General features: G+C 40.8%; 1 protein-coding gene across 1 annotated transcript in view; it reads left to right on the top strand.

Moving 5' to 3' along the window:
• exoc4 (exocyst complex component 4) overlaps positions 1-14,317 on the top strand; it is a 129,861-nt gene extending 115,544 nt beyond the window's left edge. The window contains exons 18-20 of the mRNA XM_088348234.1: positions 17-195; positions 2,753-2,912; positions 12,254-14,317. Of these exons, the coding sequence (XP_088204360.1) occupies positions 17-195; positions 2,753-2,912; positions 12,254-12,491 (577 nt within the window). The 3' untranslated portion in view covers positions 12,492-14,317. The remainder of the gene's footprint in view (positions 1-16; positions 196-2,752; positions 2,913-12,253) is intronic.
• The last annotated feature ends 2,365 nt before the right edge of the window (positions 14,318-16,682 follow it).

Below are 16,682 nucleotides of genomic sequence, written 5' to 3'. Positions count from 1 at the left end.
TTTTTTTTTTTTGCAGGGTGCACTGCTTTCACTACCTCATCCCACTGACCAAGCAGGGCAACTACGCCATTGTAGCTAACGTGGAGAGCATGGACTACGACCCACTGGTGGTAAAACTCAATAAGGACATTTCGGCCATCGAGGAGGCAATGGGGGCTGCCCTGCAGCAGCACAAGTTCCAGTACATCTTTGAAGGTAAACATGGGGACAAATTTTTTTCTTCCTTTTTAGAAACTTAAGGTTTGACCTGAACCTTAACCTTTTTTTCATGAAAATGAAATGAAGTTAAATGATCTGCATTTATATGGCGCTTTTCAAGTCAATGACTTCCCAAAGCGCTTTACAATGTGCTTACCAGCTCAGTAGCCTAGATGGTAAGGCGCCCGCTTTGAGACTGGGAGGTCGGTGGTTCGCGCCCCGGCCGAGTCATTCCTAAGACTTAAAAAGTGGTCGGCGGCGCCCTCTGTTGGCTGCGGCTGCATGGGCTCGCTACAACGGGTCAGGTGCAATCGACATTTCGTTCTGTGTACATTGTTACACAGAATGACAATACAAGGAAATTATTATTATAATAATAATAATGATATTATTATTATTCACATTTACCAATAGCGGCCTTGCAGCCATGTAAGGCGCTAACCTACTTATTGGGGGTATTAGGGGTTCAGTGTCTTACCCAACACTTCGACATGTAACACGGACGAGCCGGGATTTGAACAGGGATCCCTTGATCCCAAGACAATCGCTCTACCTCCTGAGCCACTGCCGCCCCCTATCCTACATGCTTGCTATACTAGAAATAAAAAACTGCATATACTGGTTTAACTATTCACTGGATGCCAGGAAAATTGAATACACAGCTGTAGAGCTTTTTTCAGCATAGCGCGGAAGACGTCTGTTTTATCTAAATGTTATATGTTATAACTATGTGTTACAGTGTCTTAGCCTCCCACAGGAGCCAAAGCAAGGACAATTCACTGCAACTTAGCAGTCAGCTTAAGTATTCTAATATCTAAAATGCCTAATCTAAAAAACTAAATAATTAAATCTAAAACATTTCCAAAAAATGCTGTTAAATGGACAATGAATATTATTAAGTGAAGTCATATGTATTGGTGAATGATGGTCTACTAGTGATCCCAAGAGCCAAGAAGAGATCCGCAGGTTCGAGAGCGCTCTCCATTTGGGCCCCATTGCTGTGGAATGCTCTTCCCCCTGAGATTTGATCTGCATCCTCAGTGGAAATGTTTAAATCTGAGCTTAAAACACCTTTTTATTATATAGCATATGAATAACGTATACAGTATTTTATGTTGACAACATCTGTGTATTATTTCCCCTTATGTAGGTTTTAGATCAGGGGATGTTGTCATAATAGTCTGTGGTATGCAATAATCTGTGGTCTGTGCAGCCCTTTGAGACTCTTTGTGATAAGGGTGTCACAAATAAACATGACTTGACTTGACTTGAAGCCCTTAATCACAAAAATTCACAAAGGACCAGCATTCCAACATCCCTTGATCTGAAACCTACATGAGGGCAAGAAATAACTAAAAAATAATAGTAAAAAAATTGAAATTGAAATAAAATACCTTAGTATGTGGTAATGTAAGAAACATTTTTAGACACTGTTACACATGATGTAAACCACCTTCCATGGTGACCAGGCTGCAGTAAATGTTGCAAGGGCATCATCAGACAGTAAACAGTCAACATCCATATGAAATAGTAGTCGTAACAAAAAACATGCAAAAAGTCCAGTCCACTAAGTTTATTAAAACAAACAATATTAATGTGAGGAAGTAAAAATATATAAAATATATAAGTCATATCAACATGCATTTTTTGAACACTCATAAGTCGAGAAAGTTTTTTTGTTTTTTTACATAAAACGAGGCTCACCTAGAAAAAACTGACACGATTGTCCAGCATCTTCTATGTGTCGCCCCCAAAAAAACAAAAACTTGTGAACGGATGGCAAAAATATGACAAGAAAAATTGTGAAATTTGTTCACTCTGAGTCTTCCATAGTTTGTATTCTTCCTTGTGCTTTGTAGCACTTGTTTTCTGTTGCAATGCACAATAGAGCGAGATCCAGTGGTCAAATATTTACTTTTGATCAAAATACTTCCATGTCTATTTTCTCCTCTGATCAGTTGTTGTTTGTTTTGGGTCAAGATTGCCTTTTTGTCATTAACAGAAAATGCCAATTAAGTCATGTCATGTTTATTTGTGACGCCCTTAATCAAAAAGAGTCTCAAAGGGCTGCACAGACCACAGATTATTGCAAACCACAGACTATTATTGCACCATCCCCTGATCTAAAACCTACATCGGGGCAAGGAAAAATTCAAAAACCTCAACATGAAGAAAATGAAGAAACCTTGAGAAGGGACCTCACATGAGGTTAAATTGTCTTTGCAACCCCATTGTATAGTGTTTATAAAATAAAGTTAGAGAATAATACAATAGAATAAAGTATGCATATACAAAAAGGAAAATACTATGTACCTATGTTTTGTGTTTTAAATGTACATCAAGGTGAGGCTGAGTAAGAAACGTGTGTTGTGCTGTGGCTTACAGCCTATAAGTTATTATCCTGCAGTCAGGTTTAGTGGGGGATTGAGCTCTAAAAGCGTGTGCTTTCCGAGAATCGAACCCCGGTCGCACAAACTGTTAACATGGCATGATACCACTACACCATTGGCGCAAAATTGAGATTTACCAGTGTTGATGTGATTCTCCACTAAAGGTCTGGGCCACCTGATCTCCTGCATTCTCATCAACGGCGCTCAGTACTTCAAAAGGATCAGCGAGTCCGGTATCAAGAAGATGTGCCGCAATATCTTCGTGCTACAGCAGAACTTGACCAACATCACCATGTCCAGGGAATCCGACCTCGATTTTGCCAGGTATTTTGGTCTTTGGCTGACTTTATTTTCGGGCTATAAGTCGCAAAATTGGCCAGAAATCTGAACATGCACCTTAGATACGGCTAAAATAAGAAAAGCATACTGGCAGAATTAACATATTTGTACAATATATCGCTGACCATTATTGCATCACCATGGACAGCGACAGTGTATCCTGACTAGCAGACCACTAGGGACATAGATGATGTATGAAAAAGCATTTGTTTTTATCTCATTAGCACAATATTTTAGTCACGGTACCAGATACAAATGTTAGAGAATGGAGTAAAAAGAAAGTGATTACAAATGAGTATAACCATTTGTTTGACTTTTTCTCAGCTCAAACTATTCGATGTGATTGACAATAGTTGAATAGGTGTGGCCATGATGAAAATTATTTATTGACAACAACCTAAACTATATAAACAATACCAAGATAACATTTATAATATTTTGATGTAATGTCCTTCAAAGTCTGGTTTATACCCAGATACACCAAAGAGTTGTTTCCCTCACCTTGCTTTTTTGCATATATTCATGTCTTTCTCTGTTCTATAACATAGTACCTTCACTCAAAACAGTCTGTTGATGAGAAAATACCCAATGCCTTTTCAGGTGTCGTCTGTATCCACAGTTTTCTAGTGGATGGAATGTGGCGCTCTCCCTCCTGCGATCCGGGTTCAAATCCCGTTGCATCCAATGTTTTGCAATTGTGATCAGTGTAGTTTGACTGATCAATGTACAAATACGGTGCTTTTTAATGAAAACTGTGCAACCCTAGCCGTTAATGTTGTTTTAATTCAATATGCCTTACAGTGCAGTGTGCCTTATATATGAAAGAATATTATAAAAGACTTATCAGAAAACACTATTTTTTGAGGTTGTACCTTATAGTTTGGTGCGCCTTATAGCGCGGAAAATACAGTCATAGTATTACTTTGTGGGGTTGGCGATGAGGGGACCAAAACCACTTTAGGTGCAGCCAGCATACATAGCCAGGATTGATTAGCGCATTGTTACTCCCCTCTGCGGTCTTTGATTACAACAGATGACATCTCCTCTGTCCACCTCGTTGCCGTTGATTAGGAATCGGCGTTGTTTACACTTCCCGAATCGCATCGAGCACACTCAAAAAAAAAAAAACGAGTGCTGCAGAGCGATGTTCTAGGTGCGTGACACAAAGAAAAAGAAACAAATAACAATGACGGGTGGATAATTTGAAGAAAAAAAGTCAGCAAGAAAGAAGCCTGGCCTAGAATATGAAATACCTGGATTACTTCAAGCTAAATCAGGTTAAATGATTGGCAGGCCTGGGTTGGGTCAGGTTTTTTAGGCATTATCTCTACCTCACAGCTTTAGAGGAAACAAGCAAGATAGGTCAACTTTTATAATACATTTCTCAAGTCCCCAGTGTTTGGTATATTTTGCAACATATTGACATAATTGTGGGGAGAAACGCTACACGTTCAGTGACTAATTGAAAAAAAAAAACATTCTCTTTTGGGAATACCTTTAAGTGGGAACAGTTTTTTGTTTTTTGGGGGGTAAGACTGCTCGTTGAGGGGTGCCAAATGCTGACCGTACCCATGTTCTCTGGTTGTCAACTCATTTGTTAAGGCTGTTTTTCTGCTTCTTTGTGGGGAAAGAGTGCCAGTCGTGGAGAAGGAGAAAACTGGACAAGGGCACAGTAATAAGCATCGATCTGAGCACAATAGAACGCATGGGGAACACACGATGACACACACATCCACACACTCGTTATGTTAGATGTTGAAACATTGCCACCAAGTGGCTGAGTGTCAAAATTGCAGGCTGCCCTTTCTTGCCGTTTTATGTCAGACACACGAATCCAAATTTATTTATGTAGTCAAGTCATGTTTATTTTTATAAAAAATGGAACCTAAAGTTCTGTATAAAGACAATAAAAGTATAGTAAGATAACACCAGTACATTAAGTCCCTCCTCAGCAAAAATGACTGATATCTTTACACATATCTTTTCTTAAAAAGAAATAAATTCATAGCAAATAAATATTCTTTTAATTCTTGCAAATGTTGTTGCTATGTGAAAAATATTTCTTCCCATTTTTGTGTGTGTTGGTTTTAAATGTATTGTAGTTTTGCATGAGCCAGTGTGCAGTCCATTCCCGGTCCAGGCACATTCAACAAAAAAGTGGGAATAAAATGTGACGAAACGTTAGGGGATGTTGCCTGGCAACTGGCCACGCTGGACTTTGCATATTTATCAGTTTATTCACAACATATGTCAACACTTTATAGGAGCAATGGAACAATGTAATTATGTTTTTCTTTAGATTCTTGGCGCAACTTCAGAGGTGTGAAAGTTATTTGAAGCTCTTTGCAACTGTTTTCAAGCGTGTTAGCGGGCTTACTTGTGTGCTTTGCTACGCATACTAAACACTGAGATTTACCTTGAAAAGTAATGAGAAGCCATGTTCGAAAGCAATTTATATATATCAGTTTTTAAAGGACAGTATAGGACAGTAATCCCTTTCTGTGCATGGCTTACTTATCCAAGTTTCGATGCTTCGCAGATTTTCATTGTGCGTTGTGTTCGGCATTCTGATTGGGTAACCAGTTACCGGTCTGCTTGTGTGCTTGTGGTCTGAGTTGTACACATACATGAAAATGTTTGATGATTATGCAAATGTATTTTCTCCATAAAGTTTCTATAAAAGCCATCATGTCAACAAAACGCTCTGGACCCACAAAAACACCAAAAAGGCAGAGGAAGATGCTTTCTATTGCCAACAAACTGGACTTCCTGACCCGATTAAGTTTCTCTGGAGCCACATGTGGTGCTAGCAAGTGGCCCTTTGAAGCTTGCTAGTGGCTCCCTGGCGCTTTTTCAAAAATGTATGATAATGGAAAAATTTATAATTTCTGTTGAAGGCAAACGGGACACATGATTAATGTTTAGAATGTAGATGCAGTATGTGTTTTCTTTGGCGCATATAAGGCTTTTCAATTTTTGAGTCTCCATATTTATTTTGGGTTCCAATGTGGCTCAACATTTTGGGTTGCCGACCTGAAAGTAAATGCAGGTTTCCATATCATCCACATGATGGTGACAAAGTAGCATGTAAAGTAAGTTGGATTGTGTGGAACAGTTTATTACAGTTGTGCGATAAAGTGGCAAGATCTTTTTTTAAATTGTAATTTAACAGTACCGAAGTTATTTGTAAGAAAAAAATAGTTATAAAGTACAGTACTTTTACTCGATCCTGTAAATTGGGAACGCAACTCCCGCGAAAAACATAGGATGACTGTATACAAATTCACGTCAATTTTTAACATGGTAGAAAAAGAAGATCAACCCTACCTAGCAAGAATTACTTTCGTCTTTTTCAGGAGCTAAAATCCATACACTTATTCAATCCTCAGGTTGGGTCCTGTCTTTAAAATGTCTACGTCAAAATAATTTGTATAGTATTTTGTTGAAAGACCTTCTCTTGCACAACATTATTGACGCACAGGTGAAGAAATGAAAGGACTGTCAGAGTTCACTATGTAAATGTGTTTCTGGCATCATTAGTAAAATTAATGTGATAATGAGAACCTGATGGCCATTTCGATAGGTGTCAGTACCATCGATAGTGTAGTGAAAAAGTGTTAGCACCCTCACTGCTATGACCCGGGTTCAAATCCCGTTGCGTGCAATGTATTGTGATTTGGGCCTGTGATGAGTGTGCTCAAAAAGAGAAGTGCACCGTAAAACACAGGTATGCATATCCAATCTTATCAACCTTATTGTTTGGTACATACTTTCAGATTTCTGGCCAAATTCGAGTTTTGAGGGGCGCCTTATTGACCCTTTGCACTGCACGTGACGACACCATGACGGGACGGTAGTAAACTGTAGTAAACAGTGGACGGGGCTAGTAAACGGTAGAGAACAACAAAACCTATACTACTCAACACGATTGGAAATTACTAGTCAAACAAATATTGTGCAGCTCTCTGGTGAGGCTGCTCACTTAGTCAGAAAGCACAAAGAGCGCTATTTAGAGAAACTAACGATAGCTTTAGCAATGCTAGCTACCGAGCCAAAACAGCCTTCCTCCTGACATATTCATATTCTAAACAAATCGTCCAGTCTGCCTGACTTCAGTCCACACGATCCACACCACTATATTGTCAACGGAGTATCCTCATACACCGGTGCTGATCTAAAAGCTTATGAAAGTTGAATGCCTACCAGTTCTTTGTAGCTGGTACGCGTTTCTGCATTTCGATTTTGTCGAGAAATGCACCTCCTGCGCAAAATGCAAAAGTTACCAAAATGACTTGGTATCCAGTAAAGCACGAGGCATTAGCACCTTGTATAGAAATCCCTTTTGATCATGTTAAAAGTATTTACTTTGGCGAAATGAAGCATTATGTTCTGAACGCTCACTTCACGTTTCATCTATTGAATATTTGGCAGTGCATTTCTGCGTAATAAGCTTTATAGTAGAGCACAAAACAGTTCTCAGTACATAGGATACTCAGAAGATTTCTGGTTTGAATTGCTGGTTAATCGCAATAAAGGCAGCTTCTATTAGTACTCCTACGTGGTAAGAAATGGCAATGGTAAGACACTAACGTTAGCATGTTACCACTAGCTGACTTATTATATTGAATGACTGATGTGACTCGTACCTACTTTACGTAAATTTGCTTAGAAATTCATCAGACGTACCTTGTGAAAAATGCTTGCAGCAAATCCTGGAATCATTTGAGTCTTCTGTCTTCATCAAAACAGAAAGATAAAATTCCAAATCTCGGGGCCCAAACTTTGCTGGTTGGCACAGCCCAACGCGCAGCCATAAATTACCATCGTGAAAAGTTGTGGTTATATTCATCTGCCGTTGTAATAGATGTTTGTTTCAATTCAACTGCTATCTGCTGGGGAACTTCTGCCATCCATCATGGCTCTCATTCTGCCAGGGAAGACAACGTGACGTCACGTGAAATGGTCGATAGTGCGGAAAATATGGTAGTTAAATTCACACTGTGTAAACACTGATGGCATGAATGCATCCGGCCCCTGGCCTCGATCCATCAAATTATTTCCAAAAGTCCTGCACCGTGGCCTTTGTTGGCAGGTTGAAAAGGGCTGTCATAGACCGCCTTCAACCCGACTAACACCCGTGTGACAGACTGGCTCCTGACCTGTCTGCTTTAGGAAAGGAATACACTCCCCTCGTGTACCACTCTGGCAAACAAGCCAAAAGTGTTTTGTCGGGTCTGCGGTGGAAAACCCCTTGTAATAAGTACAGCTGACAGGCATGTCAGAAGCTATTGGGGTGTCAACAGATAAAACAGTTTGTATTTAGGGGCTGCGGCGCTCTGTCACTTTCATGGGTGTCTGCCTCGCCTTCCTGGTATTCGTGTCTCCTCTTCTCCTTACCTCTGCTTTGTTTTCTTCACCATTTTCCTGTCAGAAGGCCTTTCTGTTTACAAACTACCAGTGAGAGTGTGTCACTTCTGGGCTGTTTGTCCAAAAGCTTGGAGAATTTATAGCACTTATAAGTATTCCCAATCAGATCTCTTTTTTCAATTAGGCTTCATGCTTATGTCCGCAGTGTTCCTCTCTACAGTTATGCAAATATGCTGTAAAATACTCTGTGACTCGAGAAATTAAGTCGCAAAGTTGACGCATCTGGCTTGTTTCCTCTAGTGATCCGACGTCATTGAAGAAACGCAACACTTTCAAAATGACGAATCCCATTAACACAACATGTGAGGCAATTCTGACAGCAATTTTACTGAACAGCGAATGCATAATGTTTATTCCTGCTTGGATAAATGTAAACTTTGCTTGCTTTGGGGGGCCTGTGATTTTTGTCCGAGTTGCGTGTTTCAACTTCCAAAAGCTGCGTGGGTTTCTTCTTTGCATTCGCCTCCTTTTAATGTAGGCGATTGTGGCTTTTCCTCTGTGTTTTTCGCCGTATATGTCGCTGTTGGTATAATTTTGCAGGGCCTGCTCACCGTTAGTGTCGGAGCTGCCGAGGGCTTACCTATTTTGTTTGCTCCCGGTTTGCGCTCGTTGGCTGCCCACCGTGTGCTGTTTGATCAGCTAGCCTGGTGTTAGCGCCAGTTTCACCGCGTCCCTTGGTTTATTCCCAGCCGACTTCGTGTTAATCACTGTAGCCGTTGCCAATTTTTATTGTTGGTTCCTGGTTAGCCTGGCGGCTCACTGAGATTTCTTTGGCCGGCCCGCCTCGTGTTGTACAGCCATGGCTGTGGCTGACTTTTGTTGATCGGTCCTGGTTGAATCCCAGTTGGTAGCTCCCCATGTTTGTTTGTTTTTTTGCTAGTTAGCCTCTTTTTAGCTGCCCACCCTTTGTTGTCCCCGATACAACGCCTAGGCTTTCTCCACAAAAACTACCAAAACTCAGCTTAAAACATTCATAACCTCTTTGATTAGTTCACACATAAACCAATATGGTGGCTGGTTTGCTAAGGTGCCGGTGTTCCCTACATAGCGTCACAGCTCAGGATGAGAAAGACATAGTGTCTTTAAAATACATTATCTTGGAAAATAATTGGCCTATACCAAAGAAATATGAATATTTCTACACACAAACCATGTACTATTCATCACATTTTGCATATTTAGGAATTTGAAATTACCTTTAGAGATTTCTTATTCAACTCAACATCTTGGGGCGGCATTAGCTCAGGAGGTAGGTAGAGCGCCCGTCTTGGGATCGATTCCCGGCTCATCTGTGTTATATGTCGAAGTGTCCTTGGGCATGACACTGAATCCCTAATGCCCCCAGGTAGTTGCCTTGCACGGCTGCATGGCCGCTATTGGTTTGTTAGTGTGTGTGTTAATGGGTAAGTGTGAAGCATTTGTAAAGCGCTTTGGGATATCTTCATTGACTTGAAAAGCGCTACATAAATGCAGAACATTTACCATTTACCCTTTTAGCGAGTTGTCTTGCAAACTAAGATGTTTAAATCCCTCATGGAGAAGCTGGTTTTATAGCTCTTCACGGAGGCACCCAGGGGCTGGGACAAAGCGGATCGGTTCGCCCAGTCGGATGTTGTGGTCACGCCTGATGAAAAGGATAACTGTCGTCCTACACCATCCATCCGTCCTCATCGCCCCCTTTTCGCTCGCCTCCCTGGCTAACTAATGTGTGACTGCAAAGTCGCTGACAGAGGCAGCCTGTAATGGCCTCCTCAGTCATTCATTACCACGGCTGCAAATGAATTGTGATCGCTCGCTGCTTTTTCTTCTTCACACTTAAGCTCTGCGGCGTTCGCACATTGTAAAGTGACTTTATATTCTTTGTAAACCCAGCGGGGGTTATTGGATATGGGAGGGGGGAGGTTTAATTGGATCGTGATGTAAATAACACCAATGGGACGCACGGTAAGCTCTCTTGTGGGTTGCTAATAAACATTTGGCGGACTTTTGGACGCAGGTGTTAACAGTGCTGCCTTTGCATTTCAAAAATTACTCTTAGTGTTATTCATGTTTTGCCTGTTTTTTTGCTTTGATTTAGGGGGTATCATATTTAAGACACCGCTTATCCTCAGTAGGGTCGCGGGGGTGCTGGAGCCCATCCCAGCTTTCTTCGGGCAGTGGGCAGGGGACACCCTGAACTGGTGGCCAGCCAGTCGCAGGTCACAGAGACGGATAACTCACTCGCCCATTCACACCTAGGGACAATTTGGACCGGCTCGGAGGATACCCACGCAAGCATGGAGAGGACATGCAAACTCCACACAGGAAGGTTCGATCTCATGACCTCCGAAATCACGCGCTAATCACTGCGCTGCCGTGCTGCCCCAAATTTAAGACTCGTTAAGGATTAATTAAGGTTGAATCTAAAACCTCGATCAGGGGTTGGGAACGTAAGGCCCGTGAGCCAAGTGGGATCTTTTCATGAGTATATCCGCCTGGGAGATAAAATTCACTATTTTAATGCCTTGAGGACGGGAGTGCAACATTAGTGGCTGTAGAACTTTTCTACCTTTAAGGCTGGTAAGTCATGTTTATTTGTGACGCTCTTAATCACAAGGAGTCTCAAAGGGCTGCACAGGCTACAGATTATTGCAAACTATAGACTATTATGACACCATCCCCTGATCTAAAACCTACATGAGGGCAAGGAAAAACTCAAAAACCTCAAAGTGAGGAAAATGAAGAAACCTTGAGAAGGGAATGCACATGGGGTAATCCCCCTTCCAGGATGACCAAGCTGCAATGGATGTTGATATAACAATTAATACACAGTTATCATCAACATGAAATATAGGTCATTTATAAGCTATAAAATAGAAGTGTGTTTTCAGCCTAGATTTAAACAGTTCCACTGAGGTTGCAGATCGAATCTCAGGGTCAGAGCATTCCACAGCACCGGGGCCTGAGATCAGTAGGATTTTTTCTGTGTTTTTAGCCAATGAGATGCATCAGAACACTCAAGTGTGACATCCACTTTTTATCATTCCTGACCTCTGCCCGAGATGGTTCAACCAAACTCAACTTAGTTTAGATGGTAAACAATACAACTTCAAATATACTGCCAAAAAATATTGAAAAAATAACATCCCAGTGCGTGATACAAACCTATAACTTTTCCTCAAATGCTTATTTATTTTAAATTATGCTAGTTTAATGCTAACTCAACTTATTTTTCATAATCTGTTGTTTCCTTTCCTGGCTGTGACATCTTAGGTAAAATCCCTGACTCAATATGCAGTTCAGAAAATTATTTTACATTTAAAGCACATTCAGGGAGGCACAGCGGCTGGGTGGTTGGCAACCCCACAGTGCGGAGGTTCAGGGGTCAGGTCCAGCTACCATGTGGAGTTTGCACATTCTCCCTGTGCCTGCATGGGTTTTATCCAGGCACGCCAGTTTTTCTGCCATGTGACCCTTGTGGCCCATGTGATCCAAAAACATGCATGTCAGGTTAATTAGCTGGTCCAAATTGTCCATAGGTGTGAATGTCTGTGTCCCCTGTAACTGGCTGGCAACCAGCTCACCTGCCCACTGCCTGAAGTTTGCTGGGATGGGTTCCAAAACCCCCGCGACCCTACTGAGGATAAGCGGCGCAGAAAATGATGGATGGATGGATAAAGTACATTAAAAAAACTTGGCAAAATCCAATCAAAATTGTTCTCTTTGAATTCTGCTTGGACCTCATAGCACATGATTCACTTCACCCTGGCCTTCACCCCAATGTTCTCACAGCTCTAGAGGAAACAAGTTAGATGGGTCATCTTTGAGAATACCTTCTATTCAAGTATACCTTTGAAAACCCAAATCTTCAGGCTCTTTGACAAAAGACACTTTTATTTTACTTTCTTTGTCCCGTTTAGGCAGTACTACGAGATGCTGTATAACACTGCAGATGAGCTTCTTCACCTGGTGGTGGACCAAGGTGTACGCTACACGGAACTGGAGTACATCAATGCTCTATCGCTGCTCCACCGCAGTCAGACAGGCGTGGGCGACCTCAGCATCCAAAACACGCGTTTGCAGCGTCTCAAGGAGATTGTGTGCGAGCAGGCTGCCATCAAGCAGGCCAGCAAGGACAAGAAGATCACAACCGTATAATGGCGCACCCAACTCAAAGCCCCCATCTGGTGTTATTTTCTAAGACAGGTACATTGCTGCTTTCGGAGTCATCCATCTTCCCATATATCATGCAAAATGTCAAGAACCTGAAAACTGTTAAGCATAGGCGGTCGGTTGTTATCTGTACAGTGGTGCCTTGAGCAAATCATTTCAGCATAGCATTACAGTACTCACCAAGCTTTGGTTAACAGTCATTTTTATATGTGCATTAATGCAGACTCGCCATTTTTTTGTCAGACATTTATAATAAAGTCTTTGCATAAAACGTGTTTTGTTTTTTTTCGATCTACCTGTGTTGCTTCACAGTTTGGGTTCAAATATTCACACTTTGATTCTTTTTCGTGTGTACCGCCACAATTTTAGCAATCTACGATGTCGTTTGATATTTTTGTTACGAGTCTATCGGGATTCAATCCAAATGTCATGATTACTGATGTGTCTCAGCTTAGCTCGCTCATTTTGCGCCACCCGCCGCGGGTTCTGATTGGCTACCTGTCGCTATTTGAACTCACTCCTGTCAATCCCCTGTTGTCAGTCCGTCTGTGAACCTCAGTGAACACTAGGCAAGCCTTTTTCGACCCTGACTCCCACCTGTCCCGTTTTTGCTATCCTCTTACTCTGGCTAAGACCTGTTTTATTCCTGGCCACGTCTGTTTTCCCGTCCCGGCTTATGACCTCTTTTTGGTCCCGACTACGTCTACTCTCCCGTTCTGGCTTCCGACCCCGACCACGTCTTGCTCTCACAGTCCCGACTGCCGACCCGTTTTTCCGGCCCTGACACCGCCATCGCTCGCTACAGAAGATCCACTTCCGTGTTCAGATCACAATCCAAGTACGAGAGCGACTTGCTTCCCACGCCCACCGAACACCGGATCGTGGGCGCAGCCCTTCCTCTTCCCTTCAATAAAACTTGTGAGAAACGTAACGCAATTGGGTCCTGTTTCCCTTCTGGTCCTGACACCAAATGGACAAGATGAGGTTGTTCTAACCGAAAAAACAAGTTTTTTATTTTACAATTCCGTTACGAAAGTTGACGGGTATCCTAGCCTGTCTTGAGCATTCATATTTCTTTTAAAGGGACAGTGCGTAATATTTAGTGCCTTAACAAAGTTCATTCACAAAACAATATTGATGTATATAATAATCAAAAATAAATGAACTATCATATTTTTAAAATACTAGTAGGCCATAAAATTTGCATTTATTTTATATAACGTGAGCCTCACCTAAAGCGGGCTGATATGATTGTCTGTCATCTTGCTGCTACGGGTACACAGAAGCTGTAAAAAATATGGGCAAGAAAAATGAGAATATGATGAGATTTGGTCGCTGTGAGTCTTCATAGTTTTTATTATTCGTTGTGCTTTTTAGCACAACACCATACAGTGATCGAATAATACACACTGTCCTTTTAAGGTTAATTCTACAAAGGAGTATTGGTTGTTTGATTCACCTTTATGGTTCTCTTTGCTCGTCTTGGGATCAAGAGGTCGCAGGTTCGATAGCCGGCTCCTCCGTGTTATATGTTGAAGTGTCCTTGGGCAAGACACTAAATCCCTAATGCCCCAGATAGCAGGTAGTTACCTTGCATGGCTGACGCTGCTATTGGTTAGTTAGTGTAAAAGGGAAAGTGTGAAGCACATTGTAAAGCGCTATGGGAGGTCTTCATTGACTTAAGAAGCGCTATATAAATGCATTCATTCAAGGCACCACTGTTGTGAATATTATTTTGGGGCGTACGACATTATTGTTGACAGCATTTCAAATTGTCAATTAATCTAATAATAAATGCAATATAACCACAATACACAGCGTTTTTAAGGTTGCCTGAAATCCTTGAAAACGCTTGAATTTTAATGCTCTGTTTTCAAGGGTTGAAAAGTACAGGAATTATGGGTGATGTGTTTGTTGAAGCTTGGAATTGTTGCTGTTTCTTAACAGGTCTGCTTCAAAATGAAGCCACATGCATTTCTTCTTTCCTAGTGTTTATTTGCACCTGGCATTTGTTTGTACAGCACTGTCCTTTAAAGCGTCATCGCCCCCTACGGGTTGTGCTCAAGAAGATACAGTAGGTGCATGTTTTGCCTTAACAGGGTACTAGGAAATGTGTATTTTAGTGCAAGGATTAGGTATTAGTTATGGACATTTATTATGGGATATGTACATAAACAAAGGTAGAATTTTCCAGTGGTAAATTGTAATGGGCAAAACTTCCTGCAACTGAAAATGTGAGCTACATAATAACCATTTTTCACCCAACACCTTTATCAAAAAAAAAAAAAATCAGGGATTTACTTAAGATCTACAAATCATATGTATTGATAAATGTACACGCAAGATTAAAAATCGCATATGTAAATAGCAGATATATAGTGGTTTGCGAAACTATTTGCCCCCCTTGAACTTTTGCCACATTTCAGACTTCAAACATAAAGATAAAGAACTAATTTCTTGTCAACCATCAACAATAAGTTGGACACAATCATGAAGTACAACACACTTTATTGGACATTTTTAACTTTTTAAAGAAATAAAAAACAAAAAAGTGGGTGTGCAAAATTATACAGCCCCTTTACTTTCACTGCAGCAAACTCTGTCCAGAAGTTCAGTGAGGATCTCTGAATGATTCAATGTTTATCTAAATGACTAACGGTGATAAATGGAATCCACCTGTGTGTAATTAAATCTCTGTATAAATGCACTGCCCTGCACCTGCACTATGATAGTCTCAGACGTCTGTTCAAAGCGCGGAGAGCATCATGAAGAACGAGGAACACACCAGGCAGGTCCGGGATACTGTCGTGGAGAAGTTTAAAGCTGTATTTGGATACAAAAAGATTTCCCAAGCTTTAAACATCCCAAGGAGCACTGTGCATGCAGTAATATTGAAATGGAAGGAGTATCAGACCACTGCAAATGTACCAAGATCGGGCCGTCCCCCTAAACTTTCAGCTCATACAAGGAGAAAACTGAACATGATCACTCTGGATGAACTGCAGAGGCCTACAGCTGAGGTGGGAAAATCTGTCCATAGGACAACAATCGGTCGTATACTACACAAATCTGGCCTTTATGGAAGAGTTCAAAGGGGCCAAATAGTTTCGCAAGCCACTTTATATCTGTGGCTCTGCAGAATACATGATTTACATTTGATTTTTTTAAGGTTCTGGAGAAAATTAGAAAATTGGCTTTGAAAGACCTTAAATAGTGCTTGAATTTGGCTATGAAAAAGGTGCACGGACCTTAAATAGAAAAAAAAGTGTTTTTACAATAGAAAAAGTGACTTTCAGTGGTATTTTCTACTGTTTTTTTTCCTACATTCCATTTAAACTCGTTTTCTTTTTTTGCATCGGGATACTTTTCTTCCAAGATCATTCTCTATTCTCTTTTGTAAACTGAAACCCTGGAACATAAACTTCTCCCTCAAGCAGCTCTCTGGTTTTAGTTCATTAACTTGGGAGAGGAGTACTTAACAGGAGGAGCAGGAGGAAGAGGGTTTTGTCAATAGCTCCGTGGCCCCAACAATCTATCATATTGACACGTTGGCCCCATGGGGAAACAGCTGCTGGCTGCACTTGGATGGCTTTGATAAAATTTGGCATCAACCCTTAAAAAGCTGCTACTTGCTGCAATTCAATTCATGGGAAAGTTGAACTGAACGTTAAAGCAAGTATGTGTAATATTTGACCTCTAGGTGTCGCTGTAATGCCTAGTTCAAATGAAAACACAGAAAAGGAAGATTTCAAACTACGGGGATTTAACATTTTCTTTTAATTTTCTTTGCTTGGCCTTTTGTGAAGAAAGAGGGAACAGGGTAAAATGAAAATAAAGAAAGGAAAAATAGAAAAGAAAATGGGTAAAGGAAAGAGAAAGGAAAGTAAGTAATAAAAAAGGATACAAGTTGGAAAAGGAAAACAAATGGCAAAAAATAAGAATTAATTGGTAAAGGAAAAATATAAAAGGGAAAATCGAAAGAGAAAGAATGAAAGAAACAGGGGGGGCGAAACAAGAAGAAAAAAGCAAGAAAAATAAGCAAAAACATGTAAAAAGAAAATGAAAGGAGTTAAAAAGAAACTCGCAAAGAAAGAAAGAAAAGGAGAATTAGGGAAAATCGAGAAAAAGAGGGAAAAAACAATAACAGAAAAGCAAGAGAGGGATTAACAAAGAAAG

This window comes from Urocampus carinirostris, chromosome 11, assembly GCF_059441175.1.
Source record: "Urocampus carinirostris isolate Australia breed hairy pipefish chromosome 11, RoL_Ucar_1.0, whole genome shotgun sequence".
NCBI classification, from domain to species: Eukaryota; Metazoa; Chordata; class Actinopteri; order Syngnathiformes; family Syngnathidae; genus Urocampus; species Urocampus carinirostris.
This window is presented reverse-complemented; position numbering and strand designations above follow the sequence as displayed.